General features: G+C 35.8%; 1 protein-coding gene across 3 annotated transcripts in view; it reads right to left on the reverse strand.

The window, feature by feature from the left end:
- PTGER3 (prostaglandin E receptor 3) overlaps positions 1–22,262 on the reverse strand; it is an 82,795-nt gene that overhangs the window by 28,456 nt on the left and 32,077 nt on the right. For 2 of the 3 annotated variants that reach the window (XR_005022246.1, XM_036872262.1), the window contains exon 2: positions 16,075–16,254. Coding sequence is in view for 2 of the 3 variants with exons in the window: in XM_036872262.1 (XP_036728157.1) it covers positions 16,075–16,254 (180 nt within the window). In the remaining variant the exon portion in view is untranslated. Of the gene's footprint in view, positions 1–9,380; positions 10,120–16,074; positions 16,255–22,262 lie in introns of those variants that run through there. The other variant, XM_036872275.1, reaches the window with a different exon arrangement.

Here is a 22,262-nt window from a genome sequence, read left to right on the forward strand (position 1 = left end):
ATCACTTTGACAAAGGATGTTTTTTTTTTTTGCCACACTGTGTGGTTTGTGGGATCTTAAGTTCCCTGACCAGGGATTGAACCCCGGCCCTTGGCAGTGAAAGCATGGAATCTTAACCACTGGACCACCAGGGAATTCCCTCACATCCTTATTTTCTTACCCTAAGTCTTGAGAAGGTTGAATAAAATTTGTATGCTTGTGAAGACATTCAGCCTCAGCTGGAAACTGAGCTTGATTTTGATATTAGTGATAATAATTTATAACATAATAATAACCATTTATTGAATGCTTATTATGTGCCAGGTGCTAGGTAAACACTTGCACGCATTGTTTCATTGAATCTTTGCAATAAATCTGTTAAACTTTAGATAACATTATTATCTTCATTTATAGTTAAAGAGACTGAGGTTTAGAAAGTTTAGGTTAATTAGCTTGATTAAGGTCAGCCTACTAATAAATTAACAGAACTAGGATGTGCCACCAAATTTAGTCTAATAACAGTTCCCATCCTCTCAAACACAATGCTATATGCTTGGGTCTCCCAAAATAATATTAAGGAATTAGTACAGAGGTTGGGATGTCTTTTTCCACATTCCCAGTATGGTTTATGGATTCCTCAAGCAGTTAAGATTGCTATTGTGGCTACTATTACTACTATTAATACAGCATCAATAACAACGACCCCTGCATATTTATCATACCCACCACTCTTCTGGAATATTTACACATTTAATCTTCACAGCTACCCTATAAAGTAAGTGCAAAAATCCCAATTCTTCATACAAGGATTCAAAATCTTAGAGAGTTTAAGGAATTACTTTCAAGTTCCATAGCTATTAACCCAAACTTTGATCCAGGTCTGACTCCAAAACACATACTTTCATACCCCTGAAGGTAATCTGACCATGACACCTCTCATCCAAACGAAGTTCCTACTAATCTAGTTGGCATCCTAGTTGCCTCTTGCCTTTCTCCAAGGATATCACTCTCTCCCTTCCAAATGGTTGTCTCATGCAAATAAGAAAGATCCCCTAAGTTTGAGTGTATCATTCTCCATCCAATGAAATGGAGAATGGTGTTTCCCATTAAGAAACTTCAAGCAATGTAATCATCCACTGTTATTACATTTTTTTTTTCTGAACCCATTCTCTCATTAAAACTTACTTTCCTGAAATGAGGTCTGTAAATTACTACTTTAAAAGTTATATTATTATTAACAACAAACCATTATGAAGATCTTCAGTCTCCATTTCTCATGCAAATTACATAGAAGTTGGCAGGCAGAGGGAATTTACCCTTCAAGTATTTGCCCTAAGCTGTGACTCATTTGATTTGGTTTAATTAACTCCCAGGTCAGTAAAAAAAAAAAAAAAAAAAATTTTAATAAAGGTTTACGTGTAATTGGGTTAAGCCTGTTCTGAATAGATGCTAATCAACCCCTCAGATGCCTGAGAATTGCTGACTATTGTTGTAATTGAAATAGTAGAGATAATGTGCAAAATTAGACCAAAGATAAATTCCAAGATGCACTGATTTTTTTCGATTTTTCAAGTTAAACTGCTATAGGTAGGCTGCCATTTGCATTCATTTGAAAACACAGAATTCAAGTTTTGGAGCTGCTGAGATTTTATTCCCTTGAGCAAAATGTTCTGCACTGTTCTAATCAGCCTGACCAGTTCTGAAGAAAACAGAGCAGCCAGTTGAAGAGAAAACTGGTGAAGGAATAAAATGTCAAATATACCAAATAGATTTTGCTTGCTAGCAACAAGGGAAGAAAGACTCAAAAACTGGGGACAGCTTTTCTCTTTCTCAAAGATAAAATATGCTCCGCTCTGAAACTGCATTGTATTTTGCAGGAAGAAGCTAGAGCAAATTTCAAAATTAAACAGGAGGAGGTGATAAACAGAATGGTTTCACTGCAGACAAATGGCCCGCTCTCCCTCTGGCCGGTCCTGAATTTTACAAATTCTCTCAGGAGTCCCTGTGTCATTAGGAAGCAAAAACACCTTCTCATTAAGCCCGATCCTAAGTTACCTTACAAGCAGGAGAGAAAGTATGAAAGGAAAAACAAAAAAAGAAACAAAAAAAAAAACAAAAGGACTGAAAGAGATGCATACTTAGTAACCCAGATCATGATAAGCTCTTAGTTTTTAGCAAAACTCACACGCCTGGGCAGCAAGCGGAAGTGCCCTCTTTTTGTGCAGCCATCTGCTGCCGGCGGTGATATTCTCTCCACTGCAGAAGCGGCCCTGCATCCAACAGGGAAGGTCTGAATGTTCTCAGTAGTGTGCACACGCCTAGATTGGACATAAGGACTACATTTTTGCTGAAAATCTTGTTTGCTGAATCTAATCAGTACTGTTGGAAAAACCACCTTCCCACTGCTGCCCAAGATTATTTCTGGCTGCGGAAAAATGCCCAGGCATCAGAACAGAGTCAAAGCCTTTCTTTCATGGGGCCTTAGAGGATTTCTCCAAGATAAACTTGATGCTTCAGAAAATAATCATAGTAGTAGTTTTCACTAAGTGAATTCACAACAATTACATTCTAACCTGAAATCAGGTGAGAATCCCAGCTACACTTCTCACTAACTTCGTGGACTTGGCCACATGATTTACCCTCCCCGAGCCTCAGACTTCTCATCTGGAAAGTAGTGGTAATAACACCTACCTTGTGGCATTGACATGAGAATTTGATAACATACGTAAAATATAGGTGCTCATAAAATGATATCTGCCACTATTGTTATTATCACTATTATTGTTAGTGTTCATGTGTATTTAAAATCATTTTCTTTTCTAGGAGTTTGGTTCCTTACATTTTTTTTTCTATTAAAAAGCCCATTTTAAAGCCAGTGTTATCAAAAGAGTGAATTATTCAAGAAATACATCAAGACACGGAATCTAGGAAACAGGGTATCTAATAAAAAAGAGGCAATAGGCTGAATAGAAGAGAAACTTTAAAAAAAACTTAGGCTCTAAAGGAGGTAAAGATTATCTGATAGGTTTGAGCACTTGGAAAACTGTTAAGATTTGGTCATTAGCACAAAGAAAGTTAAGCAAATTTAACTTGATAAGTTCTTAACTCTAGAAAATAAAAAAATGTGTCCAAGAAAAGAAACATGATGATAGTTCTACTGATTCTGCAGTTAAGAATATTTACATTATCATAAAAACGCAAACACTGAATTCTGATTTAATAAAATTGTGTTAGAACCATAATGGGACAACACGTGAGGAGAGAGTTAAATCCAGCAAAATAGAAAATCAACCTACAAGGTCCAAAGTTGATTAAGCAGGATACAAAAACATAAATAAGTTATTTAGAAATATGATGGTATATTTCAGAAGAAATGTTGAAAAAAAGCTGAAAGTAGTGATGTTTGGAGAGCAGGCTGGTGGGGGGGTTAGAATGAGGAGTGTGGGTATCATAATAAGCTTTCTTTAACTGAATGAAAGGTTTAAATTCTGTAGTGCTTTACAATTTTCAAAAGTTTCACATACATGATTTCATGTAATCCCATAACCCTTTTATTTATCCCCTAACCCTATATTGCCCCCATCCCCCCACTAGTAACTACTAGTTTGTTCTCTATATCTGTGAGTCTGCTTCTCTTTTGTTTTATTCACTAGTTTTTGTTGTATTTTTCAGATTCCACATATAAGTGATATCAGACAGTATTTGTCTTTCTCTGCCCAACTTATTTCACTCAGAATAATGCCTTCCAAGTCTATCCATGTTGCTGCAAATGGCAAAATTTCATTCTTTTTTATGGCTGAGTAGTATTCCATTGTGTGTGTGTGTGTGTGTGTGTGTGTGTGTGTGTATCACATCTTCTTTATCCATTCACCTGTCATAATAAGCATGAAGTGCCATTTGACTGTTTAAAGGGGTGAACGTAATATTGTGATTAAAAATGAAACATTGAAGAAAAGAAATGCACATTTGAGATATAATGGACATCCCATACACAGACACACAGACACACACACACATTGATAAGCCCAAGTCTACACAATTTAATCTTTGTAATATTTCCTGAGCCAAAAATAAAGAAGTAAATGAGATCTATCATCTAACAATCAATATTATAGGATTTGGTAGTTTGGATGAGGAGGAAAAGGTAAGGAGGCAGAAAAACTTAAGAAATGGAAGGCATGGCCCCTGAATTCAATTATCCTCCAGTCTGGTAAGAGGACAATCTCATAGGAGAAGGAGGCTAGGAAACTAAAAATTCTTTTTAGGGAGAAAAGGAACAGAAACCTTTTATAGGCATTTCTGCCTATGTCGCCTAGAGATTTCCTATGAGCTGTTTTTCAAAATTCAAAAGAGAAAAACTTGTGTGTGTTTAGCTGACAAGTTGAGCTGCATGACATTCCAGAGAGAAAGGAAAATCATGGTTTTTCAGCTAGAAGAGACCACATAGATCAACCACCCTCTGATTGTACAGATGAGGCAAATAAACTTAAAAGAAGCTATGTATCTTTCCCTATGTGGGACCAGAACTAGACTTCTAATATTACTTGTGTGTTCTGGTGAATGCCCAATACTAAGTTAGCCAGACTGTACTATAGTGGTTTGAGGTGAGAAAAATCATAATTAAATTTAATGTTCCATTGATGAAATCCAGATAATAAAATAATATTAACCATTATCTACTTGTATAGTGCTTTCAAAAGTGTCCTTATCTTCATTCTTATTTAATCCTAATAATCCCGTGCTGATAAGAAAATTCAAGTTCAGAGACATTTACTAAATTGTCAAGGGCAAACAACCACTGAATAGCAGATTAGATAAACGGACTTAAGTGTTCTGACTCCTTGTCCAACACTGGGAGTTTTTCTTTTTCATTAAAAAAAAGAAATGAACTAAATGAACTAACCCACTAAACTTTAGAGAACATTTTAGAGAAATGACGTTGCTTTAAAAATGCTTTAAAATATTTTAAACATGCAATCTCTTAGTAGTGGTCAAATATTAATTAATTAAATTAATAAATGAATTATTTTAGGTTTCAATGACAATTCTGCTGAAGGGATAGTAGCAGAAATATGCAAAATGGCTATGGTGGGAGAAAGTCTGTCATAAGGAGAGGAGCCGTGCATGTCTAACTAGGGCTGCAAAACATTTAAGGCAGCGGTTCCCCTTCAGAGCTTGGCAATAAATGAATATTATTTCTCCAAAATTTTTCAAGTAAAAATTAATTCTGTCACTGCAATTCTTAAAATAAAGAGGCCAGGCAAAAAAGAAAATTTTTTTTAATGGTCAAGGAATGTTGAAAATAAGTAACAAAGAGCAATTGCTCTTCCTCTAAAAATGGCTTTTCATGGATCTTCTAAGGAGAAGACTCCAAACCACTGACTTATGAAAATCAACTTGCAATTTCATGCATACTATGTACAGCTGTCCAATTCACATACACACATCCAGAATGTAGGGTGCTCTGGTATCAAAGTGTGGGGTTTCCAAAATATAAATATTTCAGTGCTCTAAGATGGCACTTTTTTCCTCAATAAGGCAAGAAAAATGCAAAGATAAATGTCATTAATTGCTCCAGATGTTTCCCTCTAGAGAAGTACAAACTATAAACATCAATACTGCATTCCACTAATAGTTTCAAGCATTGGCTTAAAGCATCATTAATTTTACATTTGTAAGAAGGTCTGCAAGTGTATGCCTTGCATTTTACTGAAAGTTTCAATCAATAGGTCCTCCTTGCTGCTTTCATTCTAAATAGCAACACAAAACTATAGTACATGAAGAAGTGTAAATATATATTTATACATATACATAACATAACATAAAGTCATGTAACAGAAAGTAACTGGAAGTTAGATTCTAACCATTTTAGACATTGCATTTTCAGGTGAGGTGTTATTTTTTTTTTAATTGATTATTTTAATAGTTGGTTTTAAATCTCTCTTGCTGGATAAACACAAGGCAAAACTAAAACTCTGTGTAAGGCAAATATGTCATTGGATAACTTGTAATTCTTTTTCAAAAATTGTCCTTTTATTTTTCAACCTGTTTTTGGCAAGTAACCTATATCGCTCCTCTTCTGTTTGGGATTGTGTTGTTTCTTTTCCCCACATGATGGCAATTTTTAAAAATGATTGCAGCTCCTCTTAATAATTCTACCTCCCATTATGTTGATTTCCTATTATGGGCATTATGCTGATTGACTATTATGGGCATGTCATTCCTTGACATGAGATGTCAAGGAATTTTGGCATTCACAGGGAAGTAATTATGTTGATTTAGCTGCAGTTTTCGATTTTAGTTTTCAAACCAAACATGGACACTTGTGAGGTTCCTTGAATCACAAAGATTCTCTCACAGTGAGAATTCTTAACCTGTGTGTATAAATTTCCAAGACATCTGTAGACAGACTTTAGGAGGACTGCACAATCTCTGACACTGTAAAAAAATTCTCTGTGCTTTTTGTGAGAAGGGGATCCAAAACTTTCACCAGATTATCAGAGGGGTCTCTGACCCCACAGTGTTTAAGAACCAGGGTTCCACTGGGTACTTCTAGTTAAATCTAATTTTAAAAGGCTTCAATGGGTGGTAATGGTTTCAGAATTATTTTCTTCCAATGTTCTTTTCAAAACTGAATTCAAACAACTTTGCATGTTATATTCAAAGACTTCTTTTTAAAAGATTGCATAATAATATTAGGTATAAGCACTGATTATCCATAGCCCTTCCCTACTTTGCCTCAGAAATTTACAGTAAACTAATGAGTACCTTTGTTTTCATTTTCATTTTGGATCAGATTTGTGGTTTAAGTTTTTCAACTTCCCATTTCATGCAAACTAGAGTTTAAATGTCAGTTATAGAGATCATGACTTGAACTCTGCCAGCAAAAGGTATGGTAATAGCTCTACACCTGAGGTACTGCAGACTGGCATGAACTCAGAAAGGCACAGGCTGATAAAGAGACATTTGCCCCAGATTTGCCTGCTCTTTGATAAAAATTCTGTCTCAGATTAAATAAAGCTCTTACAACTCTGTAACACAGATCAGACATGCAAAAATTCCGTTAAAGACAGAATTTGGTAAATTAGTTCTCTCTTACCAAGGCACCTTGCCTGGAAATGTGAACTTAATTAAGAGGAATTATAACAGATTTTCGAGGTCCTGAGAGAAATGGACCATCTTTAGATATCCCTTTGAGAGACATATAACCCTAGGGTCTCTTATCAAGAACAAAATAGGGATTGGAGGCATCAATAGAAAGATGATACTTTCTAAGAAATTGTACCTCTTTGTCTGTGAATAGGTTTATGTGATTACGGAAGTGGATCAGGGCCCATGGTGATCAGGGCACTGTTGTAGTTGGTAGCGCCAACATTTTTGTGTGGTCAGACACAAACTGGCATTTTAATGCTGCTTCCTTGAGAAATGCCAGAATGGTGCCTGTCAGGACAAACATCCCACAGATGGCTTTGTCCTGCAAACCTCACACACCTCGCTTCCTCCTAGTGGCCATGGCCCTTGCCCTAAAGGCAGCGGCTCCCAACTAGGGGCCAATATGTCCTCCATGCTGCATTTGGCAATGTCTGGGGACATTTTTGATTGTCACAACTAGGGCGGTATTACTGGCATCCAGTGAGTAGAGGCCAGAGTAGCTGCTAAACAGCTTACAACATACAGGACAACACCCTACAAAAAAGAATTATCTGCCCCAATGTGTCAAGAGTTCCGTGGTTCAGAAATTCTGCCCTAAGGCCAAGTCACTTTTCCCCACTCTGTGAGATTACAGAGGTATGCACGATTCAGACCCACACTTTTTACAGGGCCACTAGAATTTAGTCAGTTTGAATGCCTTGGAAATTGTGCTGCTTTGGGCAGAGTGGAGTGAAAAAATATCCTAAAATGTGCCTCCACCTTCCTGGTTAATACCAACTCCTTTCTCCAAAATGCAGATTAAATATCAGCTCCTACGGGAAACTATTACCTATTTCAGCATCACCTCCCGCATATGCTTTCATTACCATAGGCTTACCCCAATAGCAGCTCTGTTCAAATGATTTCCTATTCCCCTACTAGATTATAAATTCATTGAAAGCTGGGTTTGTTTGTTTGTTTTTTAAATCCCTTAGTGTCTTAGTGCCTACCAGAATGCTTAGCCCATAATAGGTACACAACAAATATATGTTGAAGAAAAGAACAAGTCTGGAGGACTGGCTTGGATTCTGAGTACCTTCCTCCAAAATAGGTTTACTCAAGACTGTTTTAGGTGAGCACAACAACCCCCAAGATATCTAAGGATGCCTGACTCCTTGTCCTCCAAGAACATGAAACTGGGCAACGTCATTCCATGGCATGTAGGTTCATCAGCGTTGGAGTGGAAATTCTTGGTGTACCAGAAGATAGCCATAATGATGTTTACCTCAAATGCTACAAGACAAAGACTGTAGAGATCATAAGATCTGGTCGGGGACTTCCCTGGTGGTCCAGTGGTTAAGAATCCACCTTCCAACGCAGGGGATGCGAGTTTGATCCTTGGTCGGGGAACTAAGATCCCACATGCCACGGGGCAACTAAGCCAGCGCGCCGCAACTATTCAGACTACTGAGGCCGTGAGCGCTGCAGCCTGTGCGCCACAACTAGAGAAGTCCACGTACCTCAACAATAAAGAGCTCGTGCGCAGCAATGAAGACCCAGTGCAGCCAAAAAAAAAAGATCTGGTCAGGGGTCTACGGCAGAGCTCTCCCTAAATGTCTTTTCTTAGGAGGAAGGAGGGCAAGCTCGGCGTGTTACTTATAATGAGCTTGGCTTTGCAGTCTATGTTCTACAGAACTTCTCCCATCACTGAGGGAGGAAGAAGTAGAGTTGAGCTGAATAAGCACATGGAAGAGGGTAGTGGGGTAGCCCAACACATCTCTACCAGTAATCAGCTCACACCAATACACAGGTACAAGTCTGCTAAAGGAGCTGACTATGAACAAGGCCAATTCTTATGTTGGCTGCCTGTAGATTATACTCGAATCCACAAGAAAGTAGGAGAACTAAGTTTAGAATAATTTATAAATGTGCTTTTGTATTAAAAACAAAAATTCTGAGATTATAACATGACTAGGTATCATATTGAAAAGCACCTCTCAAGTTTATAGCACATCAGTGATAATTTGTACTATATGTTATTATGGAATATAAAACAAAATGATTTAAATGTTACAGATAGGATGACGCTATTGCATTACATTGTGCTGTTATTTTGGCAAAGCACATCAAATAGGATTTTAGCAAAATACTTAATGTGATTATAAGTAAAACATTCCTGACATGAGTTGGCATCAGGAAAGAAAGACAGGGACATTTCAGAACATTTGACTTTATTTTCCATTGACAAGCACAACATAAATAATGTACATTTGTTAAGTACACAGACTAGCTATGACTAGAATGCCATCAAAATTCTGATGTACTTTTCATAGTCTCTTTTATTTTATGTCCCCACCATATTGAAGACTACCCTTTAAAACATACTGGAAGATATGTTTAAATACACTTAAGATAACTAACTACATAAAGGTGACAACAGTATATCTTCCCATTTAACCACGTGTGTAGGATGGCATGCTGAGTAGGAGAGGTGGAGAAATGTACACTTTCTATATACTGAGCTTTACATGATTGATTAAAGTGCCAATGATTTCAATTCTTACTTAGATACATTTTGAGAATAATATATTCATCTGTTGTAAACAGATCAAAATAATCAGTGCCTATTTTTAATTTGTTTGCTTAAAGAAATGTTCAACTTTATGTTATTTGTACAAAATTGTTTGGTTAAAGAAGAGGGAGAAGGTAAGATATTTCATATATATGCAGGAAGATTGGGAAGAAAAAGAGTTTAGCAGTCAGTGATGACTTGAGTGAATTTAACATTCACTCTTACAGAAAAGAACACTGGCCACTCCTCGCTTTGTCCTACTGATGCTCAATTATGAAAAGATAAACGTGGCCTCTTCCTCTCCTTGCTTCTGTGAAATGGCCTAAAAGGATGAAGAATCTTGACAAGTTAGAAATATACAGGTTTTCCTTCACCTCTTTCTCTTTGTTCTCTGTCCCACCCTCCATGCCTGTTCCATATGAGTGTCCTTTCAAAAGCTGAAAGAACATTGAAGTTCATCAGTAAGTCATACACATTTTCTCCTGCTGAACATTACAGCTTTGATTTCTACAGAAACTGAAAATCATAGAAAGAAACTATTTTCAAATAACTATTAAAGTCTGGTGATTGGCTAGCTTTTGGCTAGATATCTGATTCACTTTAATTAAAAAGCCAAAATATTCTAATTCTAAAACAATTAACGAAAGAATTTAAGATCTGCTCTAAAAAAATTTAGAAGTGCTATCATCTCTAAAATGCTCAAAAAGCCTGAAAAGGCTAATTTGTATCTGATGGTAATCTCTTTCCGTCTTATCTTTACTCCCATAATAAAATTATTTCATCAAAGCAGATATTAAAAAGCAGACTCAGATGCTTCATATATTAGGACGTTAGCATATTAGAAATGTGAAACCATTCTCTCTCTTAAAAGCAATCCTAGCTTCACCATAGTAAATATTTCTGTTACTTTTTCTCCGTGAGAAAATGGAAAAACAGGCTGGAGGCAAGGGCACTGGGGGAACAGTCTCGTTCCTAATGAAGAAATAAGCATTCCAGTGGATATTTGAGTTGTTTATGATTTGAAACAGATTGATGTAAAACTTCTGAAAATAAAATAATTTTCATTCTCAATAGATAAAATGTTTGATTTATATATGAATAAATATGGTATATATCTGATTGAACTGCATTTCTAGAGAATCAAAATGTACTTGGCCTGTGGTATCATAATGTAATGGTTTACAACTCAACTTGTATAAATTATTAGCCTTTAAATAGAATCCTCACTTTAGGAATTATAAAATAGAGGCTACATAAAATAAAAATTCTGTGCTCTTTCATTACTTAAAAGAGTAGAGAACAGGGAAGAGTGGGAAAGGAAATGTAAAGTAGCATGCTTTGAAGATGTATTTCCATCTGACTTTAAAACTAACCGTCGACCTCTTTTGGAAAAAAAATGCCTCACTTCTAGACTTGTTGAAGTCTTTCATAAATATGTATAGTTTCAGTTTTCCCTTTGTCGCTTTGAGAACAAAGTCACCCTGTACTACTCTTTTTACTTTCTTCAGTTTTATTCAAGGTGGACTCAATCCAAAAAAGGCATTCAGGGAAGGCATGTGAAAGATTTTACTTAATAACTACAACATGAATCATTATAAAATTGAAACCTTTTGCATGAGAGTAATCCAGGGGAAATGAACTTTTACATGTAATTAGTAACTATATTAATGATACCAATATAATGGAGTTTTAATTTTTGAATTTTCCCTAATTCTCTGTTTCATGCTTCATATGTAATCACCACCTGTCAGTAGTCTTAGAATTCTGAACTGATAGCAGCTTCTTAACAAATGTGCATGTGAGTTTTAGATTGATTTCCAAATTTTGTAAATAGACTCTATCATAACCTATGTTAGGAAACATCACAGATTATGTCACCTCTTATTAGCATTGTACTGCAACTCAGAAAACAGTTTTGTCAATTTAGCCACAATATTGCTCTTCATTTAAAAAATGTTATAATCTCATTCATTGAACAATTCTTTTCATTTATTTAGACCTCAATTTTTGCAGATTTGAGACATAACACAATCACAAAGCTAGCAATAAACAAGCAGTTGTGAAGATTGGGCATGGCTGGTGACCTAAACTTTTCACAGAGGTAAATCATGGAAATTTTAATTATTCCATACTAAGCTTTTTATATGTTTGTAGTAATAAACACTCTCTGTAGTAATAAAGTCTCTCTGTGTCACTCATCTTCTAGTAATCTGTATATTTCAAGAGAAGTTTTGGGGTTAAAATATGAGAATAAATGGGCAATATATGTGCCTAAAATTTCAAAAAACAAAATTTTTCTATTTTCTGTAGCTGACTTAATCCCAATACAAAGAACTATGATTACTGACATGGGGAAGACTGAAAGCAGATCACTAATCTGGGGTCAAAACCAACAAAAACATATAAAGTATTAAATAAATAAAATTCCTAATTCTTGAAAATTTAATATTAGAATACTGCCACAGATTGTCCACCTTATTAAAATACTGTTTTGTCAAAGTTTTTAGTTTGTTTATTACTCAATGCCAGTGTGGCCACAGGGTCTTTTATAGTTAACTTTTATATGAGCTTCCACAATTTTATTCCATAATATGGTCAAGAGGTCTTTTATATAATGAAGAAGTGTTCAGTATATATGTGTACTTTTAAATTGACAATCATTTAAATCTGGCATGATTAAATGTTTACGCTTACTTAAAATAACTTCATATGTAGCATTAGGTAAATTTGATAAATCTTGGGATAACACATTTTGTTTCTTCAATTTAAAATATTTTAAAGATATCCACCATAATTATTTTATTTGAAAAGTAAACTGTTCTAATTGGTTGACGTGTCATCGTTCTCTTCTGTGACACAACATAGTGGTATAAATTCACTGTTTGGAAAATCAAAACTGCTTCGTAAAATCTACAACAGCTGACTTTACATATATTTCTACATTGCATTCACTCACTACTTTCTATTTAGTTTCCTAGGTCTCTATTTTTTTCTTAACCAATACTGAGAAGTTTTGGAATTCTCATAATTTTTGCATGCATTTTTTTCCTGCTCAGATATATGCATGGATAAACTAAGTATATGCGAGTGAATTTAAAGGCCAATGAACTTAAACGTGGAAACTGACGTACTCTTCTGCAGTGACTTTAGATGTTTACTTCCTAACCACATCTAGGGCCTCTGAACAACATCTCTGAAATCTAACCTCAACTATCATCCAAGGCTGATATCATTTAGGACTTATATTTCTTATCAGGTTTTCCATGTACTAACAAATGGCTGCCTACATAACAAAACTCACATGCTGTTTACGTAATTCTTCCTTTTCCATGTCCTTTTTTTTTTTTTTGACAATAATATTATATTTTAAAGTCTCTACTAAAAAGATAGCCTCTTATCTCCAGATCTTTCTTCCAGAATTACTTGTTTCAATTATTTACCTATTCATTAATTCTTTTTTTTTTAGCATCTTTAAAACATCTTTATTGGAGTATAATTGCTTTACAATGGTGTGTTAGTTTCTGCTTTATAACAAAGTGAATCAGCTATACATATACATATATCCCCATATCTCTTCCCTCTTGCGTCTCCTCCCACCCTCCTTATCCCACCCCTCTAGGTGTTCACAAAGCACCGAGCTGATCTCCCTGTGCTATGCGGCTGCTTCCCACTAGCTATCTATTTTACATTTGGTAGTGTATGTATGTCCATGCCACTCTCTCACTTCATCCCAGCTTACCCTTCCCCCTCCCCGTGTCCTCAAGTCCATTCTCTATGTCTGCGTCTTTATTCCTGTCCTGCCCCTAGGTTCTTCAGAACCATTTTTTTTTTTTTTTTTTTAGATTCCTTTTCAAGCTTGTTCAAAAACTGCCATCATCCACAACTACCATGTATCCCTGGGCAGGAATTTGTTTTGTAGTTAAGTATGAGTTTTAGGCTGTTTTGTCTTTATGCATTTCTGTGGTTTGATGAAAAGTGATATTTCTTTGACAATAATCTCAATTACCACTTGGGAGTAGCAGTCTCTTAAATTATTAATACAAATAACGCACTTTGTTATGCAGCAATATGACACTGCACATTTGAAGATAAATTTGTGTTTCTGTAATTAAACAAGCAGAGATCATTCACTTTATCAGCTTGATGGTCTGTAATGGCATGAAGCGCTTCAACCATACTGTGGGGCCCCACCGATGTGCACTTGGTTTTGGCAGATAATGATTCATTCATTCTCTGAACAAATAGTCATTGAATACTTTCTATATTCCAAGTGCTGTACTAGGTGCTGGAAGAAGTAACCCAATCAAGCTCATACCACTTGAATCTATACTATGTGTATATCTAAACCTAGGGTCTGAGGACCACTCAAGAGGTAAAACCTCTTCACTATAAGATCATATAAGTGCACTTTTTTCCTGAAAAAAAAGTATGTAGTTTTGTTTCATCCTCCATGAGGTGACCTGTAGGATAATCCAATTCTATGGCATAGAGAGATTTTATAATGGGGTTTTAGTATAGGTTATTTATCATCATTTTTTCCAAAACTTAGACTAGTGGAATGATCATGAGTTACAAAAGTGCTCCCAGCAGATATTTTTTCTTTTATTTGAATTTTTGAATTTTATTTTATTTATTTATTTTTTATACAGCAGGTTCTCATTAGTTATCTATTTCATACATATTAGTGTATACATGTCAATCCCAGTCTCCCAGTTCATCCCACCACCACCCAGCCCCCCGCCACTTTCCCCCCTTGGAGTCCATACGTTTGTTCTCTACATCTGTGTCTCTATTTCTGCTCCCAGCAGATCTTACCTTCTCACTCAATTTGACATGGTCATTTAAATTGATTCCTCCTGATTGACTTAGAGTGGCGTACATATTAATCTAACAGATATTTTGTACCTCTTAAAATTAATTCTCCCCCAAATGCTTATTGAACACAAACACAAATGTAGTTACTATAAAGGAGTATAAATAGATCTCAAGTTTCTAAAAACTAGGAAAGCAAAAAAGGAAAAAGCAAATTAAAATCTTCATGAGAAAATGTTAGTAAGTTTGCAAAATGAATGCTCTAGAGAGTATGAAGAACATTTTATGTAGGTCTGATTTGAAAGATTGTTGTGTTTGTTGGGGAAATCTTTTTTTTAACTGTAATTCTCAAAACTTAATGTAGTGACCTACTTGTGCCAAAAAGATATCAAGCTTAGCTATCAAGGTTTGTACACATGTAGACACTGAGAGAAACATTTTAAGAATAAATATTTAGATAGAGCTACTTTGAGAAGAGGGCAGAGAAAGTGCTGTGAGGGATCAATATTATTAATTTCCTAATCCTATAAATAGGCCAAACTATGGAAAGTCTTTATGGAAGCTTCAAAATATTTATTGGTCTTAGAATCAGAGTTAGAATTTAAATACCCAAAATACTGAAGAGAATACTTTTGGTGGAAAATCAGGGAAGATAATTAGCCAGAGTACCTATATTTAGTGCTCAAATCAGTCCTTAAATAGCATTTTGAAAAATCACTTCACTGACTCCCAAGCACAGTTTTACGAATCTTCTGCAGACTTACAGAAATTAAAAATGTAATCAAAAGGAAGAACATTTAGCAATTCGGATGGTCACAAATTCTGTCATTTTTGAAATAAATGGAATTGACTCTTATTCAGATAATGAGTAAACCTAATTACCAACCCCACCAAAACTTAAACTTTGTAAGGTTAGCAGCTAATTTACATATTGAGCAATATTTAAATAACATCAGTACCAATGAACACTGTGGATACGTTATAGATTTTTTTTTTATCCTAACTCAACTTTTTAAAAAACTGTAAGGGGAATAAGAGTGACACAGAGAGAAAGAGAGAGAGAGTAAAAGAGAAAGCAGAAGGCCAAGGTCTTTGAGCAAAAACAAACCTTGTCTTCAACGATCTGTTCATTAAATTCCCCATGTATTCAGAATACTAGAATATTAACTATTCCCATCCCACCCCCATCACAGACCAAGATCATTTATATAGAAAAAAAGTCTTCACCTAATAAATAATCACATATTCAGCTACAAATGACAGAGTCCCCCAAACACTAGACTATTATTTATCTATTTTCCTTTGTTTGTGTTTGAATACTTCTGGCACATAGGGGATTATCTATGCTTCTGAGACCATTTAGCCTTATATTAAAAATTCTACTTCAATGCATAAACAGTGGCATGCCAGAGATGCCTAAATTCACAGTATGGTTTAGGGCTATTTGTTGCCGAAAGCTGTGAACATGCAAGTTGATTAAGAGTTCTCTTTCATGCCTCTGTCTGTGTTATTTCATTGGATAGTGAGATAGTCTGTACTTTCTTTCCATTATTACAGCAGCTGGAGACAGCATTTGCTACCTGGCAAAACTTTTGAAGAAGGATCTTTCTTAGCAGCAGATAAACCCAGGGATCCAAGATCTGGTTCAGTGAAGCCAGGCGAACAGCTATTAAGAAGAAGCTGCACTCTTTCTGCTTTTCTGTGTACGTCTTGCAGTGCTCAACTGATGTATGATTGAAGATCATTTTCAACATCATTATCTAAGAAAAAGGGACAAATTATTATTCCAAAGATTAACAAAGTCATATGCATCTCCCCTACATGGTACTTTGCACATAAATTAACAATAAATTGGTTATTGGATTGAAATGATTAACTCAAGCAACATTTATACTCACAGAACACAACCCTGAATTATATAAGATATTCCTCTGGATTTTCCCACATTTTTGCCTATTCAACGTGATACAGATTTTTTAAAAGTACATGTACTCAGGCTCTTGGTTCTTGGGATTTAAGAAGTTGGAAAACAACACATCTCAAAATTAGCCAAAGTCGTCTGTCTTGCTGCAGAAAATACCAGGAGGTTGACACCTAAATGAGAGCCAATGCTTCAAAAAAACCAAAACATATGTAATCTTAAACTTCAGTAGTTGTAACTGGAAAAAAAGAAAAAAAACCCTAGAAGAAAAAATAGAAGCAAGAAAGGGGAAAGTAGTAGTTATATTTCCTTCTTCTTCTTCTTCTTCCTCTTCTTCTCCTTCTCCTTCTCCTTCTTCTTATTGTCATTAGCATTTGCCGAATCCTTACAATTTGCCTGACACTGTGTCAAGTTCTTCATATGCATTTAATAAACAATAGAAGATAAATATTATTGCCATCTCCTTTTTACAGTGGCAGAAACCAAGGTTTAATGACGTAAAATGGCTGAGCCAGACTTAAACCCAGGTTCACTAACATACGTCAGACAGCATTTTACCTTTTCTTGGTCTCTCCCTGGTCACTGCACACACACTAGAATGTAAACTCCATGAAGGCAGAATTTGGGACTATATCTTTTTTTCCTCACTAGTTCATTCCCAGTACCTAGACCAGTATTTAGCAGAGGGTGTTCACTAACCATTTGTAAAAAATGAATATATGACCCATATACAAATATAATATATGACATCTATAACATACATAATATAAATATACTTATATTTGAATGAATAAATATTTGTGATTTCCACAGAAGAGAAAAAAATGAAGATTCAAATGTATCTGAAAAGGTATTCAAGTTCATTAATCATCAGAGAAATGAATATGATGACAGAGTAAGAAACCATTTTACACCCACTAGTTTGACAAAAATGAAACGTGACTTTTCCAAATGTCGGTGAGGGTATGGAGCAATGTGGACGCTTTTACATACTACCAGCAGGAGCGCGAGCTGGAGCGGCCACCCCGGAAGACAACGAGGCCCCATCTCCGCTGCTACTGTGCAGAAGTCCACTCCCAAGAGTACGCTGCCCCTAACTCCTGAGCCAGAAGTTGTGTGTATGACTCTTCATACAGCATTGTTCATAACTGCAAAAAAACAAGCAGGAACAACCCAAACATGGGTTCACGCCTGCAAACAAAGAAAGGTGCTGACTTTATTACCAGCTCCTAAACTGGTCTTTCTAGACGTACATGACTATTAAGCACTTGAAACGTGGCTGGAGAAAATTGAGATGCTGGGATATGTAATGACTAATGAAATGATAATATTTTTGATATAGTGTATCAAATAAGGTACACTATTAAAATTAGCACTTGTTTCTTGTTACTTTTTAAAAAATGACATTACTAGAAAATGTAAAATTATATATGTGGCTTGTATTTGTTGCTCACGGTACATTTCTATTGAACCCAAAATGTCTCTCTCTTAAGGCTCACATTTATTTGGATGTTCTGTCCTCAGGTCACACATCTCAAATTGAAGGGGTCCCAACATCCCTGGGCATCCCAAACACCCACAAACCTACTATCTCAACAATGGCACTTTCTTTCTTACACAGTCACCCTGGCTCAACACGTCAGGGTCACCTTCGAATCCTTCTTTTGCCTTGTCGTCTGCACTGCCGTTTGCTCTTGTTCCAGTCTCATCCTAGTTCAGCTCCTCCTCTCATCTGAATTATAGTGATCACAGACACCCCGATGGTACAAATAGATGTCAGCACGACACAGATTCGGCATTCTAAATCTCGGCTCTGATCAAATCCTCACCAGCTATAAAAACGTCAGCTTAGTCTTACTGGACAGAACTGAGTCACAGGTAATTCTTAAACCAATCACTGGCAAAGGAGATGGAAATTTCCAGGTTTGGCTTATAAGGCAAATCCATTCTCTGGGGCTTACACGCTGGTCCTTGACCAATTTACCACCTAATACCTGAACAAAATTATGGCTCTATAAACAAATAAGAAGAGAAAAATGGGTAGGCATATATTCTGACTCTGTAATTTCTTTCAAAGAAATTTTTTCCAAGGGATTTATTCAATAAAAGGAAAAAGCTGGACAAATAAGTGAATGTTCAGTGAAGAATTATCTAATCTAGTAAGAAACTGCAAACAGATAAATCTCTAGTATCAGGAGTAAAGTTTAATAAAATACAGCCTGTTTGCCTAATAATAGATATATGAAGTAAGTGAAAAGAATAGAATGTAAGATACTATCATGTATATAAAATTATATTGTTATTACAATTAAATTATGTAAAATACGTAGACTTGCAGAAGGCAATGGAATTATTATTATTAAACAATTATTAAATTATTTAAAATTTTTTATGTACATAAAAACATTTCAAGCAATTTAGGAAAGTCTTTTGTTTAAAGGGAGTTGATTATTCCCTTTATTAATAAATATGAATTATTATACACCAAAATTATTTAAAATAAATATATCTACATTAGTATCTTCTGATGCTGGCTCGGAACCCTGTGAACTGAACACTACCTCGCACATGTGATGAATGTTAAGGGCCTCGAGATGGGGCGATTATCCTGAATTATCTGGGTAGGCTCAATGTAATCACACAGATCCTTAAAATCTGAGAACCTTTCCAGCTGCGGTCAGAGGGAGATGGGTCCACAGAAGAAAGGTCAGAGAGATGCAGTGTTGCTGGTTTTGAAGATGAAGGAAAGGAGCCACGAGTTAAGGAATTACAGACGGTCTCTAGAAATTGAAAGAAAAAGAAAAAAAAAGCAAGGAAACAAGTCTGATTCTTCTTCAGAGCTTCCAGAAAGTAATGCAGCCCTGCGCATACCTTGATATTAGCCCAGTGAGACCCATGTCAGGCTTCCAACCTACAGAACTGTAAGATAAATTTGTATTGTTTTAAGCCACCAAGTTTGTAGTAATTTGTTAAAGAGCTACAGTAAAAAACTAATACACCCACAGAGTGAGTTCTCAACAAATGCTGAAAGGGGATGGGGAGGTATGAGCTTGAAAACGACTTATTCTCTCTCACAGATAAAACATCCTAGCAATTTTCCTTACTTTGTGCACTTTCTTAGGAAACTTTTTTTTAACATAAATAAAGTAAAAGTAAACTTCATCCTAACTCTTATCTAAATTATCTCAATTTCTATATTTGCAACATGTAAAAATGCATTCCTATTATTCAAGTTACATCAGTTAGATCTCAGTCTTTGACTCAAAGGTATAAAACTATATTTTCAGTTCAGTTGCCTTTAAGAAAAACACGTGCTTATTAATTCTTTCATCTTCTTTTTATAAGCTATTGGTGCTAACTCTTTCAGTCCCTCACCTCATCCAATAATTAAATATATTTGACCACTTACCATCTTTCAGGAAGTGTTCTGAGCCTCATCTAGAATGATTTAAAAACTCACTTAAGTTACATTTTCATTTTCTTTTACAAAATAAAGTATTGGATTTCTCCAACTTTTTATAATCAGGAAAATTCACAAAATTACTTATTAAAATGGGATTTCAGTCATTTTACACAGTCCTCCTTGATTATTTAAAAATTAATTTTTATGAGGCTAATAACTTAAAATTATTTTTATTAGGCTAATACAGGTTTCATATGCCTTACATTGGCTAGTCCACTGTAATTTCCCATAATTTCCTATTGACAATGCAGTGATTATGAAATTATGAAACCAAGCTCTGTAAGCAACAGCTGGCACATGGGAAGAGACACTTGAGCTTTCCCAGAACTCATGAGCTGTGCAGTATGAAGATAATTGGAATTAGAGGCAGTGAGCATGATATTGTCATTTCCAAATGGCAGCAGGGATGGAAGGAGAACTCTTAATTCCTTGTTTAATTTTAAACATAAATGCAAGTTAACATCCATGAAAAAAGCAAGGAAAGGAGACTCCGATGCTCCTGCAGAGCTTCCAGCAGGGAATAGAGCCCTGTGGACACCTTGATATTAGTTGTCCTATATTAGACGTCCTTCTATTTAAGGAGCTGATCAGTGATGACAATCTTTGCAAATATTTTTTAGACGATCAGACTTTGCGAGAAAAACTTTGGCATCAATATATAGACTTCTGGTAGATTATTCCTATTAGTCCCATTCTACAAGGGAGAAGGGACAAACAGAAACCAGGATGCTTGGCCACCACTGAAGCTATTTTTTCAGCAAACACGCTGCACAATTGCTCCTTCTAAACAGCCTCATATAACAATCTTGTCAAGGGAGCCGTGAGACCAGCTGTGGTTAAACAGAGCTGCCGCTCTTCTGTCAGCATCTTCTCCAGGCTCCATGTGACTCTCCCAGGCCTCTTGCCTCTCCTCCGGTTATCAGCAGGAAGAGAGAGTTCTCTTTGTACCGTGATAGCGAGGAACACAACTACATCAGTAACCCCTAAATTCTCCATCCCTGCCTAGTGTCAAGGGCAATTACTTTTCTCCATCCTAAAGGAAGATTTGTCCGATTTGTCCCTTCCCCAGTGATAATGATATTTTAAATGTACAAAACACTAACCAGGGAGACTTTTTTTTTTTTTTGGTCACACTGCACAGCTTGTGGGATCTTAGTTCCCCGACCAGGGACTGAACCCGGGCCCTGGAAGTGAAAGTGCGGAGTCCTAACCACTGAACCGCCAGGGAATCCCTGGAAAATTGTTTTTACTATTCTGCATTTGGATTTTATTTGACTGCAGTAGGATTTAAAAGTACACATTTAAAAACCTTCAGTACTTTATTTCTTGGTTCAAAAATGCCTTGGGCTATAGGCTACATATACCTTTTGAAGATGATAAATGAGAAAACCCAGAAAAATTAATTTGTGGGGAGGGAATAAAATTTTTATTTTCCCTTAGGCTCCATTATGTGGTTTTTATGCATTTCCAGATTATTATTAATATAATGTGTAAGAGAACTTTCCTCACAGCCAATTTTTATTTATGATTTTCTTTTCCATAATCTCCGGTTGTCAGGCTATGGGAGAATAACCTGCTCCACTGGAAACTCCCTGTATAGTTTGATAAATGTGCTGCATTATAATACATTGAAACCAGTCTGGGAGCTTTGAACCACTTAATTACATAATTTGAAGGACTTTCATGAGAAGAAGTTTCACTGCAGATTTAAGAAATAATTGTAGTCTTTTCAATCTGATTACAACTCTGTTCTCAGATTGCCAAGTCATCTCAGCATTCTAGACTTTGTTTCAGAAGCTTCTCCTCTTTATCTAATCTGGAAAAGTTGGAAATAAACAGTTCATACACATTAAGAAAAGTAACTAGAAGTTGCATTACTTCATCTTTACTATTACGCAATTTTATTAAATGTTTCAAAACAACAATGGACTAAGAATCAGAAGAAGCAAATCCTACCCGGGCTCTGCCACCAATTATGACTTCAGGCAAGTCATTCACTCTCTGTGCTTTATTAAATTTACTAGTAAACCATGGGGTTCGACTGGATGGTCTCTTACATATACTTCTATGGCTAAATTTTTTCTGATGAATTCTGAGGCAAAACTGGAAAATGAATAAGGATTTAATTTGAAAAAGAAAAGAAACCGAAAAGTAAAAGATGTGGAAGAAAAGACAAAACTCTTCTGCAGGAAAACCCCAAATGTGTCTTTTGGGAAATGGAAGAGAGAGGAAAACTACAAAGTTAGATAGTGGACAGTGTAAGAAGACAAGGGACAAGAATTCATGAAACTTTAGGAGGAGATATTTTAGAAGTTCAGGCTTAGGCAAACACACTGATCAAGAGTCAAAGACCTGGACTTCCCTGGTGGCGCAGTGGTTAAGAA

The sequence above is a fragment of the Balaenoptera musculus genome, chromosome 1 (assembly GCF_009873245.2).
Source record: "Balaenoptera musculus isolate JJ_BM4_2016_0621 chromosome 1, mBalMus1.pri.v3, whole genome shotgun sequence".
NCBI lineage: Eukaryota > Metazoa > Chordata > Mammalia > Artiodactyla > Balaenopteridae > Balaenoptera > Balaenoptera musculus.